The sequence below is a fragment of the Oncorhynchus tshawytscha genome, linkage group LG16 (assembly GCF_018296145.1).
Source record: "Oncorhynchus tshawytscha isolate Ot180627B linkage group LG16, Otsh_v2.0, whole genome shotgun sequence".
In the NCBI taxonomy this organism is placed as follows: Eukaryota; Metazoa; Chordata; class Actinopteri; order Salmoniformes; family Salmonidae; genus Oncorhynchus; species Oncorhynchus tshawytscha.
In genome coordinates, this window is record NC_056444.1 from 73,986,078 (window position 1) to 74,002,557 (window position 16,480).

Consider the following 16,480-nt stretch of genomic DNA (forward strand, 5'->3'; position numbering starts at 1 on the left):
ATGTACTGAGTAAAGGGTCTAAATACCTATGTAAATGTGATATTTTCCCTTTTTCATAGATACACATTTGCACAAAATAAATACTTTGTTATTATGGGGTATTGTGTGTAGATTTGGGGGGGGGGGGCTATTTCATCCAGTTTAGAATAAGGCTCTAACGTAACAAAACGTGGTACAAGTCAAAGGGTCTGAATACTTTCCCCACGCACTGTAATACATGTATCAAAAGGTGGTTATTTCCATTTTTCGATCTACATGTGTATAATGAGACTAGGTTACTGAATATTTTGTATAACAATTTCTTTATTGAAATTTGAACAATGATAACCAGCAGAATACGTAAAATGGTGGCAACCCTTCATGTCCTTACAGCTATCCTGCTGTTCTGATAAAACATACCACCTTAAAAACATTCATAAAACTACTGTATTTTCAAATACAGACAAAAAAATGGTGTCTCATTCACTGGGTTCAGTTCATATTATCAGCATTTGTTTGGTTTGTACCATCTTCCGGACAAACCCAGAGCCAAGGTAAAATTTACATAGATAAATTATTACAATGAGTAGTAGTAGAAAAGAAAGAAACTGACGTCACACCAAACACAGCCAGACACCGTTCTTTAGGTTAAAGGGAAATGAAGAGAAAAATGTACATTTCAAAGTAAAACAAAAAGGATGGGCGGAAGTTCAGTCAACAGCCTGTTGATTATGTCTAATAATGTTCCTGACTTAATAAACCAGTCTCTTTCAGTCCTCTTCGTCCTCATCTTCCTCATAGTAGCGGTTCCTCTTAATCATCTCCTCTACAGACACGGCCTCCTTGCCATCCCAGAAGCCCACATCCTGAGACATGTGGTTGGTCTTTGGTCTAGGCTCCACCTCCGGAGACGAGGGGGGCGTGACGATCTCTGACGAGGCAGTGTGGCAGTTTTGAGAAGGTAACCCTTCCCCATCTTCTCCCTCCATCTTTTCTTCATCCCAGTCCTCCTTCGCTCCCTGTTCTTCTTTTGACTCTAGTGATTCGTGGTGGTTCTCTTTTAGAGGTGTTTCTCTACCCTCCTCAGTGCTGGTTTGGACATCAACATAGTTGTCGTCAGAAGGTGTGTGGTAGTCAGGTGACAGGCTGTCAGATTGTTCCCGGATCTCTATGATCTGTTCCTCAGGACTGGAGGCCAGCTCAGGCTCCCTGTGCTCCAATGAGCTCATCCTCTCCAGCAGTTCTGGCTCAGGATTGGCAACAGGGGCAGGAGCATGGGAGGGGCTGGCCAATGAGAAGGGCTGGCTGCGCTCTTTGAGGGAGGAGCTCCTGCAGAGGGTGGAGCGTTCGGTGGACTCTGGGCTCTGGTCGGGGAAGGCCGAGTCACCCTCTGGGGGCCACTTGGCACGGGATGGTCTGCCCCCGGAGCTCCCTTCTGAGGTGGGGCTGGACCCCATGTTACCCCCCTCTCCATCTCCTTCGGTGCGGGGAGGCCAGGAAATCTTCAGCCGACGTGTCTCCACTGGCTTGTCCTTCTCTGTGGAGATCTGGGTACGGGTCTCTAGGGAGGCTGTTACCACATTGACCTTTGCCAGTGGAGACTCCTCTACTGCTGGGCTGATCAACAGTGTGCCAGTAGAGGCACACTTCTTCAGCTTGTCTTTGGAGAAGGAGGTGACCTCTGTGGTCTGTTCGGTCCGCTGTTCCTCCCCAGCCCCACTCTCTCCTTTGGTCTCCCACAGCTCCTTGTGAGGGCGTAGGCCGAAGCCCTCATCATAGTTGCCCTTGGCCTTGAACAGCTGACAGAAGTGAGGCTTGCAATAGACAAGGCTGTGCAGAGAGGCGTAGGTTCCCAGGCTGTCCAGCAGAGGGAGACAAAACACATTGAGAAAGACCATCCTTTTTATAATCAAGCAGCATAAACCCTCATCCTTGAAAACTCAAGAGGAACAAGACTGTGAACCTAACAACAATATAAGGTCCACTAACAGTGAGGTTCACAGATGTTTAAACAATAAACAAACAATTCCTTGCTGCATGGCATCTGTCCAATCCACTTACCTGAGTTTGGTGTTGCAGTGGGAGCATCTGAAGCAGGTGTTGTGGTAGACCTGTTGGTTGGCCACGAGTCTCTCCAGAGGGTAGACGGTCTTCTGACACGACACACAGCTCTCCTGTGCAGGCAAGCAGAAGCTCTGTGCACACACAAAATAGAGGCATTCAAGGCAGGTTAGTTAGGAGAGGGGATGGTTTTCTCTGAGAAAAATGCAGAAAAGGTACTGTTGAACTCACCCTGGGGTTCTTGGGCTGAGCTTGATCATTCTGGGTCGAGGATACAGAGGAGGTGCCGATACTGGAGCCTGCTGTGACATGAGACTAATATCAGCAACAACAGAGGGAGCTGTGGTGAATATACTGACCTAATACACAGAGTACCTCAAACATTAGAAACACATTCCTAATATGGAGTTGCTTGCGTGCATCTGCCCACCCCCTCAGCTTTCATTTGTTGGGACATGGACTCTACAAGGTGTCGAAAGAATTCCACTTAGAAGCTTGCACACGTTGACTCCAATGCTTCTCACAGCTGTGTCAAGTTGGCTGGATGTCCTTTAGGTGATGGACCATTCTTGAAACACAGGAAACTGTTTGAGCGTGAGAAACCCCATCAGAGTTGCTGTTCTTGACATACTCAAACTGGTGCGCCTGGCACCGACCATACCCTGTTCAAAGGCACTTAACTTTTGTCTTTCCAATTCCCCCTCAATGTCACACATACACAATCCATGTCTCAATTGTCTCAAGGCTTAACATCCTTCTTTAACCTGTCTCCTCAGCTTTACCTACACTTAATTGCACATCTGGCCCTTTAATTGGCATCTACTGTGCGGTCTAACGTGCCGGTATAGCGATGGTTCTATACTACTGCTGCGCATTTCATGGCAAAGTTTGCAAATAGATCCTAATGATATACTTCTGCCAGGTAAGCCTACTTTCCAGTTAACATAATTGACAAGGTTTTGGGGATAGTACTTTGTTAACCCACAAGACGGTTATCACATCAACTGGCTACTAGTGATGGGCATTCCGAGTCTTTTCTGTGAGCCAGATCATTTGGCTCTGGATCCCAAATGGCTCTGTTCAGTAATGCTTAGAAATGGACCAAAAAACTTTTTTTTTTTAAATCAATCATTTAAAGCTTAAAACAGTTCATTGTCAGATCGTGAAGTGTTCATTCAAATTGAATGCACGTAGATCCGAATCAGGCTCTCCTTATATTGTTCCTGCACTGCGAATTACCACCTTCAGTAAAAGTGATGCAAATTAGGCAGGCAAATGAACGCCTCTCACATATGCGACTCGCTTCCCGACAATTACCAAGAAGAGCCATTCGTTTGCGATCGACCCAAAGTTACTGGCTACACATGGTGTGATGAACACCAGCACCACACATCCAGACAGGGGCAATATTGTTGAAACTTAATATTGAAACAGATAGTGTGTTAAGTTTGGCTTTTTAAGCCAATAGTGGCTAACCAGGGGTGGGATAATGTCAATCTTGCATTCGTTTGATAGTAGCTGGGAGCTTGCGGTGTCTGATAATTGAAAGATTTATGACAGTTTGTGGTGGAACAGGTGAATATTGCATGTACTTTCAGAATTGTTTGGCGAGCTACTCATAGGTGGCCTGCGAGCTACTCATAGGTGGCCTGCGAGCTACTGGTAGGTCACAACCAACCTGTTGGAGACCATGATACCGATTGAAGTGGATTTAACAAGGGACATCAAAAGGGATCAAAGCTTTCACCTGGATTCACCTAGACAGTGTATGTCATGGAAAGAGTCGGTGTCCTTAATGCTTCGTACACTCAGTGGCGGAGACATAAATGATGACGAACAAGAATATAGATTTGGTGAAATGTAGTGATGGACCAAAATAGTTACCATTGCTCTCTGTGGAAGAGGCTTTCCTACTGTTGGGCTCAGAGTCCGAACCCTGAGAGGAGAGGAGATCATGATTTAGCAATGTTTCAGACATGGACACACAGACACAAAGAGCACAGTTTCTCACCATGACCCCACTGCCTGGGGGTACATTCTCCTTCTGTTTGTTGCTGCAGAGGAGGCCTGAGTCCAACTGATCACTCTGTCAGAGAGAGAAAGACAGGCACCTGTTTTACAGTTGGGATAAGTAACCTGCACATGACAGGTTCTGGCCGGGATGGGCCTGAAGTTTGGTTTGGTTTATTTCGGATCCACATGATGCTTTTGCCAAAGCAGAAGCCATTCTTCCTGTGGTCCAAAAGTTATTACTTTGGGCTCAAGTTCAGTCAGATTTGAGAAGTCTATGGTTGCACATGGTAGTCAGTCTTCCATGGCAGTGTAAAGGACAGGAACTCACGCTGACTGAGGAGGATAACACCTCGGTTTTAGACACAGCAGCCTGGTACATGGCCATCCTGTCCCTCAGGGGCATGGACTCCATACTCCCTGCATCTAGGAGACAGACAGAGAGAAGTGCATGTTACACACACACAGAAACACATTGCGCATAAGCTATAGAAAGGAAAGTACAGGCTATAAATTCAGCACAATGCAGACTGTGGGTCATGGGGAGCATCCCAAATGTCCCCCTATATAGTGCACTACTTTTGACTACAGCCCCATAGGCTTTGTTCAGAAGTAGTGCACTATTAAGGAATAAGATACTATTTAGGATGTAACCATGGTGTTTGTCAGGCTGTGATGGGAACAGGTTCACGGGGGAATGGAAAGAAAAAGCCGTCTTCCTGTAACTATCATTCTTCCTGTAATCACTGGGGCATCCTGCTGATCATAGCACAAGGAGTGAGCCCCAGCCCTCTCCATACAGACTATCCCACTGAAACAGCTATAGGAAGGAAACAACTTACATATGTTTTAGTCTGTCTGTAGTTCTGTGTGGCCTAGTGAAACAATATACTCATGGAGAAGAATGCATTTGATTTTAACTCTGGTGTCCCATTCCGTGTGTGTCCCTTCAGTGTAACAGTACCTCCAAGTAGCTGGTCCATGTTATCAGTGATGTCTCCGATCCTCACAGGCGCTCTGGACACCTGGAAACACAGAGCCAAGCCACACTATCAGGACAGCATATTCCATTATGGTAGCCTTTACATTGTAGACTCAGCAGGCTCTGAACATACGGACTAATGCCAGCAGCACCTGTATCGTGGTTTGCATACAGAACCATATGATGCTCACATACTTAGCTCTAGGCTAGCATAAACACACAGTAGGAGAGAACCAGGGCCATCCATCAGACAGTTCTGAGCCCTGTGCTCTGACAGAAGAGGAAAACAGGAGTGGAGAAGAGAAGTGGTATGGCAGCCTGTCAGTCAGTTCCAGTAGCAGCCTGGCTTGTTGCCCAGCTCCCCCTTCTTGGCTGTCTGCCTCTGCATCCAATCCCTCTATACTCTAATCCCCTTATGAGCTCAGTAAGATAGAGCCTGGGGCAGATAGGGGTGTCTGCCTTGCCTCCCTCAGGCTGTACCGCATCACTGTGCGCCTCCCAAATTTTGTAACAATACAGAGGGCTCCATATATCTCCGCATTGACATGATTGGTTGACATTAGGTGGGGGCGGGAGGTCCTGTATAAGCAAACGCACGTCCTTGACAACTTCCTTCATGACAGCTCTGCTCCATGAAGCACAAGTAGTATGAATGCCCTGACTTCTGCATCGCAGTAAATGCTGTACGGTGACTGCAGACGTTGGATTGACCACGCAGAGCCTTTTAGCCAGAGTATGATCAGTGTCAGAGATTAGAGGAGCAACAGGGTGTCACAGAGCCCTGTGAGGCTGGGACTGCAATGGGCACAGCCTTAATAATACAGACAGTGGGGGATAAAACCCTGAAATACAAAGAGGAGACAGAGTAGTGCTGTTCCGAAGGAAAAGTCTTTATAGGGTTGTGCGTTTGTGGCAGTCTGGATTTTAGATCTGCATTGGCAGAAAGGGGTTGAACGTGCTGCTCCATCCTCCAGAGTGGATTAATCTAGGCTCTAGGGGGAGCCAGACCCCAGCTGGCCCAGACGGACCACAGGCGGAGAGACCCCTCTAACCCAACCAGAGGGCCCCCTCCCAAACCAAACCAAGACTCAGCCGATACCCTCTCCAGACCATGCTCACGGGCGGTGCCTCAACATTATGGGGGAGGCTGTAAACAAACAATAGGCCAGGAGGCAGCTGAGCTCAGAGAGGGAGGAACTGATCAGCAAGCCAGACAGACAAAGACCTGACACTAATCCCACTGACAAATAAAACCCCCAGAGACAGATGATACAAATCGAGGCTCCTCCCTGAATCCTACCGCCAGCTGGCTGGCTGGGCATCAGAGCAATAACAAAAATCAGTGAGTTTTAGGCTACATATAGCCCAGAACCACCATTGATAATCAATGAAAAAGTCATTGATAAGCCCATTCACTGACAGTAAGCATAATTCACCAACCATAGTGCAGTCAGTGTATAGGCTAGCCCTCCCATCAAAGGACTCACAGCGTAATGCGCTAAAATCTAGTCAAAACATTAAACAAGCAAAGAAAGCAAACCAAATATAAGGCAGAGACTGTTTCAGAGCCGCAGCACTATAAGTGAGCTGATGGAGATCCAAGGTTGAGACCAAACAAAGAACAAAAAACATATTTACCTCTTGCAAAGCAACGCTAGGAGCTACAGGGAGAAGCAGAGTGGAACACAAGGAAGAGGAAAGGAGTCAAGCTGGAGCGTTCATATCTGTCCTGGAGGAGCTTGGAACATCAACAGCAGCTAACTCGATTCTGTTCATTACACTGGACTGGTGCCTCTCCTTCGTCCTTCCTTTCTGCCTCGTCACAGTCACACAGAGAGAGAAGCAGAGAGGGGGCATATGGAGGGGAGTGGGGCTGGAAAGGAGAGAGGGGGGTGACCAAGTTGGGTCAATTAATTTCACAGTGCATCTCCCTCATGGCCGTCTCCTCCAGCGAGAGGAGCAGGAGGAGAGAGAAGAAGGGGGCAGAAAGAGAAGGCCTTGCTTTGATAAGCCAGGGAGGGATTTATCAGAGGAGGCTCAGTTTCTTCTCTACTGCAGTAATGTGCCTGCCCCATGACATCACCACCTCTCGAGGAGAGGGGCAGGGGCTGAGCTACAGGTCAGGGAGCAGGTCAGGCACAGGGCTGGGTGTGGGTCGAGGGAAGGGGCAGCCAGGTCACTTCCTGGCTGTCAGCTGAGAGAACAAGAAAGAGCTGCTCATGTGCTTAAGAAGTGAAGGAGGGTTCAGCCAGCTGGGCCATGGCACGTGAGGCAACTTGTTAAGCCGCTACAAAAACACTCCTCTGATCTGATGTCCAGGCGGGCGTCCATGTTCAAAGACCGAGTAGTAAGCTAGTTATCTGAGCCAGTGCTGTGGGTTTAAAAAATAATAATAATAATCTGAATCTTGATCAATGGTCAACTAAAACCCTACCTCATTGAAATGTTACATTGAAAGTCTGGCCTTTCACATTCAATACCTAACATTTGTACAAGCCAGGAGAAACAAACAAAATAAAGACTGTTAGTCTAGACTCTAGAGTAGAAAGGGTGAAAAATATCCTTTGCTTTTAAAGGAGCTCATCAAAACTGAACAAAAAGAAAATGCAACATGCAAAAAGTGTTGATCCCACATTTCATGAGCTGAAATAAAAGATCACAGAAATGTTCCAGTCGCACAAAAAGCTTATTTCTCTCAAATTTCTGCACGTCCTTGATAGTGAGCATTTCTCCTTTACCACGATAATCCATCCACCTGACAGGCGTGGCATATCAAGAAGCTGATTAAACAGCATGATCATTACACAGGTGCACCTTGTGCTAGGGACAATAAAGGGCCACTAAAATGTGAAGTTTAGTCCCACAACACAATGCAACAGATGTTTCAAGTTGAGGGAGCGTGCAATTAGCATGCTGACTGCAGGAATGTCCACCAGAGCTTTTGCCAGAGAATTGAACGTTCCACAATAAGCCACCTCCAACATTGTTTTAAAGAATTTGGCAGTACGTCCAACTGGCCTCACAACCGCAAACCCACGTGTATGGCGTTGTGTGGGCCAGCGGTTGCTGATGTCAACATTGTGAACAGAGCGCCCCATGGTGGTGGTGTGGTTATGGTATGGGCAGGTATAAACTATGGACAATGAACGCAATTTTAATTTTAATCCATGTCAGTTTGAATGCACAGAGACACCGTGGCGAGATCCTGAGACCAATTGTCGTGCCATTCATCCGGCGCCATCACCTCACATTACAGCATGATAATGCACGCCCCCATGTCGCAAGGATCTGTACACAATGTCACGGTTCTTCCATGGCCTGAATACTCACCAGACAATATTTGGGATGCTCTGGATCAACGTGTATCCAGCAACTTCGCACAGCCTCTGAAGAGGAGTGGGACAACATTACACAATCAACAGCCTGATTAACTTTTTTTTAAGGCATCTGTATCCCAGTCATGTGAAATCCATAGATTGTGGCCTAATGAATTTATTTAAGTTGACCGATTTCCTTAAATGAACATACTCAGTAAAATATCAAAATAATGTATATTTTTGTTCAGAATAATTGCTAAAATATACTAAAGTACCAAAGGTTTCCAGTGCATTTGGAAAATTGTCACATGTTGCCTTTATATCAAAATGGCTGTTAACCCCAGAGAGAGCATGAGGAGGATAGGACAGTGGTTGTTTTGAAGAACCCCTTTTATCTGCCTGAGGACATGTTTATAGCTAGCCTATCTCAAGGAGTGTTCTGTAGTGAGATGAGAACAGTCATAGCGGTGCATGTGACAGGCAGCATGACTAACCCCAGGAGGGCTCGGACCCCTGGAGAACACAACACCTTCCCTTCTAGAACAGGAACAATGGAGGACACACAGACCAGTTGTCTTGTGACAATACTTCAGCTTCAGGCAGTCCTCTGACCTCAGATTAAAACACATGGGGCTTTTCTTTAGCAAACCCATCGCATAAGTCACCATCAGAGCAGCATGTGTAATCACACCACCGGATCCACACAACACTCTCCTAATACCTAAACAATAGAAAAGTGTTTCCATTCAGCCAATAGCCATTCCCACTATTTATGTGAGGAAAGATTTGAAATATAACGTCAAGTTAAGTCATGTAAAGAATAAAAAAGGTGTCTGAAAATATTATACGAAAAAAATATTTCCTATTCATTTTTTTGTTGAAAACATGCTAGTTTGACTTTGGACTTACTTTGTTCTGCTGGTTCTCTCCTTTCTCGAACATCATCTTGAGGTTGTTCAGGGGGATGTTGGGCTTCTCACTGGGGACACAAGGTACTTCTTCTACTGCCTCCTGCCTCTCTGGGTCTCTCTGCTGCAGTCTTCTCTCCATGCCAGGTCCTGCCTGGTCCTCAGCGGCTGTGGGGCTGGTGTCGGGGTCTGGTGAGAGAGGTGGCTGGGCCTGAGTGGCCTGGGGCTGGTTCTGATGCTTGGCTTTAGGGTTTAAGGGGAGCAAGCAGCGAGTGTGGGTGGTGTGGGGTAACGGGGCGCAGGACGTGGCTGACTGGACAGGCTGCTCCCACCACTTCTTCAACACACTCAGGTTGCCACTGCGGAGAGTTGGGGGCAACGGATCTGCAGCCTCGAGGAGGACGTAAAGAGAAAGTTTAGTTTATTAAGATATCCATTATATTCACCAGGGCTACTCCTCAACTTGTTCATACAGTCTGACTAGCAGAAACATAGCAATGGCATAAATCAAAAGGGTGTACAGTTTCTGTGCCTAATAGAATCCAAGAATAGAATAGAAACACTGTGGAATTCAACCCAGAAGATAATGAGGGTAATACTATTAGCAGCATGTGAAGGAGATAAGATAGAGACCAATGGGTAATTGGACAGAAAACAGATACCAGTCACATCAATAGTTTCAGAACACAAGAGTAAGAGTCTCCAACCGCATTCTAATAAAGCTACCGTTAGCATTCAACTGGACTAGCATCTTTCCAACAACAAGACCTCTCCTTAGCTAACCCAAACAGCTGACTACAGTTTCTCATGCTCATCAAATGACTAGGATTATGACTAAAACAATTTAAGGGATGTTGAACACAAGATAGGCCTACTCATGAAAAGTATCTCAATGCTGTCTTTCAAGTAACCAACAGAAGCATTGACCTGTGTTGACATAACAACCATGAAAATAAGATAAGTGAAGCTGAAATAACAATTTACAGCCATTTAAATATGCAGTACGGAATTAAGCACTTGCAAATGTGTATGAATTGGAATTCAGAACATATTATAAGAACTGCAATATGTATACTGAGTATACCAAACTGGGGACACAAGGTACACAGTACACTTCACAGTTGTGTCAAGTAGGCTGGATGTCCTTTGAGTGGTGGACAGGGGGAGTGAGAGAAAAAGGAGCCTCGACAGTGAGGAATGCTGATAAATGTGACTCATGTTGACTGATAATCCAACTGTATTATGCTAACACGTTATTTACATTTCACCAAGAGTGCACCATTGTCAAACAAAAAAGGGTCAGTTGAGGGAAAGGGAACAACCCAGGAAAAGAGAAAACAGGAGACCTGCCGCATGCCCCCTCCCCAAACTGTGAAGAATTTACCTAATTTTACATTCTTTGAAAATACCTTGAGCTAACAGTGACAATAGCTAGTTCTACACCACAACCCAGGTGTAAACCCCAACATCATAATGAAGAGTCCCAGACGCAAACTGAGTCTTTGCATTTGCCAGTTCAATTGTCCCCTCCCCCCACTGGTTATAAATACCGGCACTTAAAATGTTCTACTACTTGAGCACCCGCACCTCTTATAGAATATAGGCTTCAAATTAATGCAGCACTTCCCCACCTAAATATCTATGTAAACAGTACTGTCACCCAAAATGAGTGCCAGCACCTATTTCAATCCACTTCAAGCACTGCTTTCAATAAAGTACACCAAATGATGATCTACCGATGCCAGGCACCTACCTGGGATTGAAAAAGTTGCTTAATGAAGAAAAAAAATCCCTGCCGTCTGTTTATATCCCCTCAAGTGCAATTCCCGGGCCGAGCCAACTGACCACCGGGAAGAGTGGATGTCTCGGCAAGGTGGGATCAGGCATTACATTGTCTTCCTTCATGGCCGTGAAGTGAGTGACCACCCAGGAACAAGAGCATCGATGTGAAACGACAGTGGAGGTATTAGCTACCTTAAGATTAAAGTCTCAATATAAGGATTAAGGCTTTTCTAGTCTAGCCTCCAACTGCAGCATGTGAACATCCGTGTGTGTGTGTGTGTGTGTGTGTGTATCTCAAAGAGAGAGAGTGAGTGAGGATGAGTAAGTACATGTGAAAGAGAGAAATAGCTTTGTTAGATATTTGCACTTTCCAACCCTGGATCCCTTACTGGATACTTACTGCCTTCTTCCTCTCCGAGTTGCCCTCCTCTGCAGCCAGTTGGTATCTAAGAAGAGCATAGATGGGGTTGTGAGCATAGGCCTGCATCATGAGGTAGAGCAGTTTATAGGTTGTCCGTTTACAGCCCTGTCTTAGCCTCTAGAACTAAAACTACTTGTGCGTTTGTGGGGATCTCTTCTAATTCCAATTATACACAAACATGGATCAACGCTGTCTCCTAGTGGTCAGACACTGAAACCTTCTCCGAATATCAAAAATATGAAACTACGCATGTCAATGACCCTGACCATGTACCAATTATAAAATAGTAAAAGGGACATTTCAGTCAATAAAATGGCCTACTAAGACTGAATGGCCTACTAAGACTGAATGGCCTACTAAGACTGAATGGCCTACTAAGACTGAATGGCCTACTAAGACTGAATGGCCTACTAAGACTGAATGGCCTACTAATACTGAATGCCTACTAAGACTGAATGGCCTACTAAGACTGAATGGCCTACTAAGACTGAATGGCCTACCTACTAGACTGAATGGCCTACTAAGACTGAATGGCCTACTAAGACTGAATGGCCTACTAAGACTGAATGGCCTACTAAGACTGAATGGCCTACTAATACTGAATGGCCTACTAAGACTGAATGGCCTACTAAGACTGAATGGCCTACTAAGACTGAATGGCCTACTAAGACTGAATGGCCTACTAAGACTGAATGGCCTACTAAGACTGAATGGCCTACTAAGACTGAATGACTGAATGGCCTACTAAGACTGAATGGCCTACTAAGACTGAATGGCCTACTAAGACTGAATGGCCTACTAAGACTGAATGGCCTACTAATACTGAATGGCCTACTAATACTGAATGGCCTACTAATACTGAATGGCCTACTAATACTGAATGGCCTACTAAGACTGAATGGCCTACTAAGACGCTGGATGGTAATTTGGGGGAATAAAGGAGACATTTCACAGGAAGTTCATCTCATTTGACTTATTTTCACTATTTAAAATGAGAAGTGTCGACATCAGTGAAACTGGAATAACAGGTTTGTGGCGATGTTATGGATAAACATCATGCCACACAAAATAGCAACAGCTGGAAGAGAAGACATGTCAAACTGTTGAAAAGTAGAGGTATGAAGGGGGGACAAATCCAATCTCAGACATGTAATAGTCGGTGCTGTTTCTACAATTGGCTAGACAAACTGGTAAAAATCTAGCCTGGTCCATGATCCATTTGTCCTCTTGCCTCTCAATGACAATGAGTTGGCATGATAGCACAAGCAAACTGGCACTAAGGCTAGTAAAAATCAGCAATGTTATCAAATACAGTTTCAAGCCATTTAATGTTCTGATCTTGTACTGATCCAGCAAGCACAGACAGGACAGGAGGGACAGGACAGACTGGCAGTGAATGGTGATCTATTACTAAGGTTTCAGGCAGCAGTGCATACTAGGATGGAAAAGCCATCAGTGATCAGGAGTATGTTTGTTTCTACCTTGATACAGGGTTATGTACAACAGAGAGAGAATAGATACATCTGGGTGAGTTTAAATGTGAAGAGTCATTGACTGAGAAGAGAAGATGTTAGGAAGTGAGTAACAGTCACAGTAAGGGTAAATGGGAGAGAGTGAGAAACTTACTTGGAGAAGCGCTCAGCAATGGCATTGTTCCTGCCTCTGGTGCCAACTATGGACAACTCCTTAGCTGTGACTCTGAGGGAGTGGGAGGCCCACTGACTGCGACTGAACGGAGCGATGGCCATCTCTGTTGTTCTCAGGGAAAAACTGCTCTAGCTGGCTGGAGGGTGAAAAAATAATAATAGGTCAAATTAACCTCACAATTCCACCCTAGACAATCATGGAATTAGAAATCCTTCTAAATAAAAAACTCAGATGTGTTTACTTCATGACAGCAGTATCTCAGCATGTGGGAGGAGACTGTATGACCAATACGTCTATGTCTGCAGTGAATGACAGTAGGCTACAATTGTGTTAATTACTTGCGGTTCCTATGGATGAATCAGCAGTGAGTAAGGCAGTAGCCAGCACACAGCAGCTACTAATCCATCATTGAGACATCATTGTCTCATCATTGAGACATCATGCAGTTGAAGCCCCCAAGCTACTACCAGCAGGCACAGGCCTTCCCCAGTCATCTCTCTGTCAGAGTTCCGTGAACTACCCACCTGTTTCCTGGGACGTCACACAGACTGACTGGAAACTGTCACTACATGCACTCACTCTCAGCCTGACTGTCATTACATGCACTCACTCTCAGCCTGACTGTCATTACATGCACTCACTCTCAGCCTGACTGTCATTACATGCACTCACTCTCAGCCTGACTGTCATTACATGCACTCACTCTCAGCCTAACTGTCATTACTGTCTGAAACTATTGGTTTAAACTGTCGTTTTTGAACAGAGGTATGGCGAGACAGGTAGACCTAGGCTATATATTCCTTTATAAGAAGAAATAGGAGACACCTTCCACACACCACCGTGAGGATCTCACAGTTATTATGAATAATATTGAAATCAGCAAAAAAGACCCCATTTAGCAGGTTGGCATGTATCTAGCTCATAAAACATGGGCCTAAACACTTTTGTTGCATTTATATTTTTGTTCAGTATAGAAAGAGATATGCTCTTTAGTTTAGTGCATGCATTCAGGAAAGTCCCATTTACCAAGAGTCAACTGGTAGCCAAGAGTCAACTGGTAGCCTAGACACTTTCTCTTCTGCTTTATCCACTGATCGAACACGGCGCATAGATTCAAGTCAAAATATCACCTCAGACAATGAATTTTGGAAATTGCCAGCAGCATATGATTAGCTATACAATAAAAATATAACTAATAGTAAATGACTTGAGTACAGAGAGCAAACAGCTAAAATGATTAGTGCCAACTTAACTCCCAGCATTCAAAGCATTATTTCCAGACTGATAAATACCATGATAAGCCTTTATTTTTTTAGATCAGCTTATAAAGATTACAGTTTCTTTTCTCGTTTGTGATTTACAGAAAAGCTGTTTTGCATCACATCTCATGAAAACAAACATAACAGGCTCTTAAAAATAATCGCATCCCATAAGAATTCTAAAGAGCTTATGCACATTACTTACCTTTGAGTCCTCTCTTACTACTTCAAATACACTCACTCTTTGCCTTCTCTCTCAGTCTCTTTGCCTTCTCTCTGTCTTCAAGCCTTCTCCTCAGTCTTCAAGCCTTCTCTCTCAGTCTCTTTGCCTTCTCTCTCAGTCTTCAAGCCTTCTCCTCAGTCTTCAAGCCTTCTCTCTCAGTCTCTTTGCCTTCTCTCTCAGTCTTCAAGCCTTCTCCTCAGTCTCTTTGCCTTCTCACTCAGTCTTCAAGCCTTCTCCTCAGTCTCTTTGCCTTCTCACTCAGTCTTCAAGCCTTCTCCTCAGTCTCTTTGCCTTCTCCTCAGTCTCTTTGCCTTCTCTCTCAGTCTTCAAGCCTTCTCCTCCGTGCCTCAGTAACAGTTTGCTGTCTTGCACTGCTGCATAGAACTCTGTAATATGCTTGGAGAGATGGGAGGGGGCAAATGAAGACCATGAGACTCCAACCAATAACGATGCAGAATTTACCTCCACCTGGCAGGTACAGTCAGAGTCCCTCCCATCCAAAACACTGTGTTCCGGTGTACACTAGATATCACACCCACAAAGTCAGATTCCACAGCCACAAAGTCTATATTAGCACACCAAAAAAATAGCTTTGGTATTAATTAAAGGTTAGGGTTAGGCATAAGTTTGGTAGTGTGGTTAAGGTTAGAGTTAGGTTTAAAATCACAATTTAAGAAGAGAGATTGTAGAAATGGGCATGGTTTAGGCATAATTATGACTTTGTGGCTGTGTTAACTAGTGACAACCCTGTGTTCATGAGGGTGAATCTAAACACAAACAAGGTGAGTACATACCGTACAGCCTCCACCTCCAACACAGTATGACATAAAGGGAAGAATCCCACTCAATTCCTGGAAGTAGCACAGACTCCGCCCACCTTCTCATGAGGTCAAAGGCTGAGGATGTGAGTCGTTCACAATCAAGAAAAACGCCACTGAGTGTCTGTGATCAAAAGACTTGAGACGTCTTATCGCAATCAAACCCATGTTCTCATCCCTCTTCAACTTAAAAGGTCTGTCTGTCAATAAACCCGTACCAAAATAAATCCTCTGTACCTTGTTGTTCCTCTAAGATGTTTAAGACATAATACCATGTGGTTTATCAGGACTGCTAAGCTTCAGATAACGTGGCACCTGGGTCTAGGCTTCATCAGTGTCACATCACTCCAGTCTAATCCAAACCACATGATTCTACTGTGTGTGTAGGGCAGGGCTCTGTATCGCTAAAGATAAATGTAACCTGACAGATAACTATGTCTACGGCAGACAGGATTTCAGAGAATACAAACTTGGTTTCATTTAAAGTTGTGTAACAGTCAAAACCCTGTGTGGATCAGGATAAAACTCTCTCTGGCTTTACTTTGGACGGTCTGTGTGTCTTTGGAGGAACCACAGGTGAAACCTTCTTTTGACTTGTCCTCATTACATGGCATCCATGCTAAGAATGGCTGACTATTCATTCACTAATTTATTACAATGAGTCTACTCCATATCTTCCAGGTATTTCATGCTGGCTCTACGCTTAACAACAAGCTGTGTGCGTACAGGTAACTGCCAAAATAAAGGAAACACTTGATTTGAGGGATACAACGTATATTGAAAGCAGGTGCTTCCAAACAGGTGTGGTTCCTGAGTTAATTAAGCAAGTTTAAAAATGGCCAGTAGTTTGGCTATCTTAGCTAGAAGAAGATATCTCAGTGACCTTGTAATCCAGCTAGTAGATTTGGTTCTTTGGAAGTTGTGGAAATGGTTGTTCCTTAACCAGTAAAACTTAATGTTTTTTTTTTAAGTTCTGAGAATGGAAATTAACATTGTTCCTGTTCTGGGAACGCACATTTTTAGGTAGCAGGGAGGTTCTGAGAATGTTTTACTCTGGTTCCCTAAGTTTTCCT

At 44.7% G+C, this 16,480-nt stretch overlaps 1 protein-coding gene across 2 annotated transcripts; it reads right to left on the reverse strand.

Moving 5' to 3' along the window:
- Positions 1-283: 283 nt before the first annotated feature.
- On the reverse strand, positions 284-15,779 carry LOC112216343 (LIM domain and actin-binding protein 1-like). Of its 2 annotated transcripts, none has more exons than XM_024376257.2 (12): positions 15,384-15,779; positions 14,572-14,985; positions 13,087-13,243; positions 11,440-11,485; positions 9,259-9,648; positions 5,015-5,075; positions 4,382-4,476; positions 4,052-4,126; positions 3,925-3,976; positions 2,272-2,339; positions 2,041-2,174; positions 284-1,836 (listed from the first exon to the last, which is right to left on the reverse strand). In XM_024376257.2, exons 3-12 carry the CDS (start codon positions 13,206-13,208, stop codon positions 750-752), a joined length of 2,130 nt encoding a protein of 709 aa, XP_024232025.1. In that variant the 5' UTR covers positions 13,209-13,243; positions 14,572-14,985; positions 15,384-15,779; the 3' UTR covers positions 284-749. The 2 variants fall into 2 exon arrangements, with proteins under 2 accessions (XP_024232025.1, XP_024232024.1); XM_024376256.2 differs by having other exon boundaries at positions 2,272-2,342; positions 15,384-15,776.
- Positions 15,780-16,480: the final 701 nt, after the last annotated feature.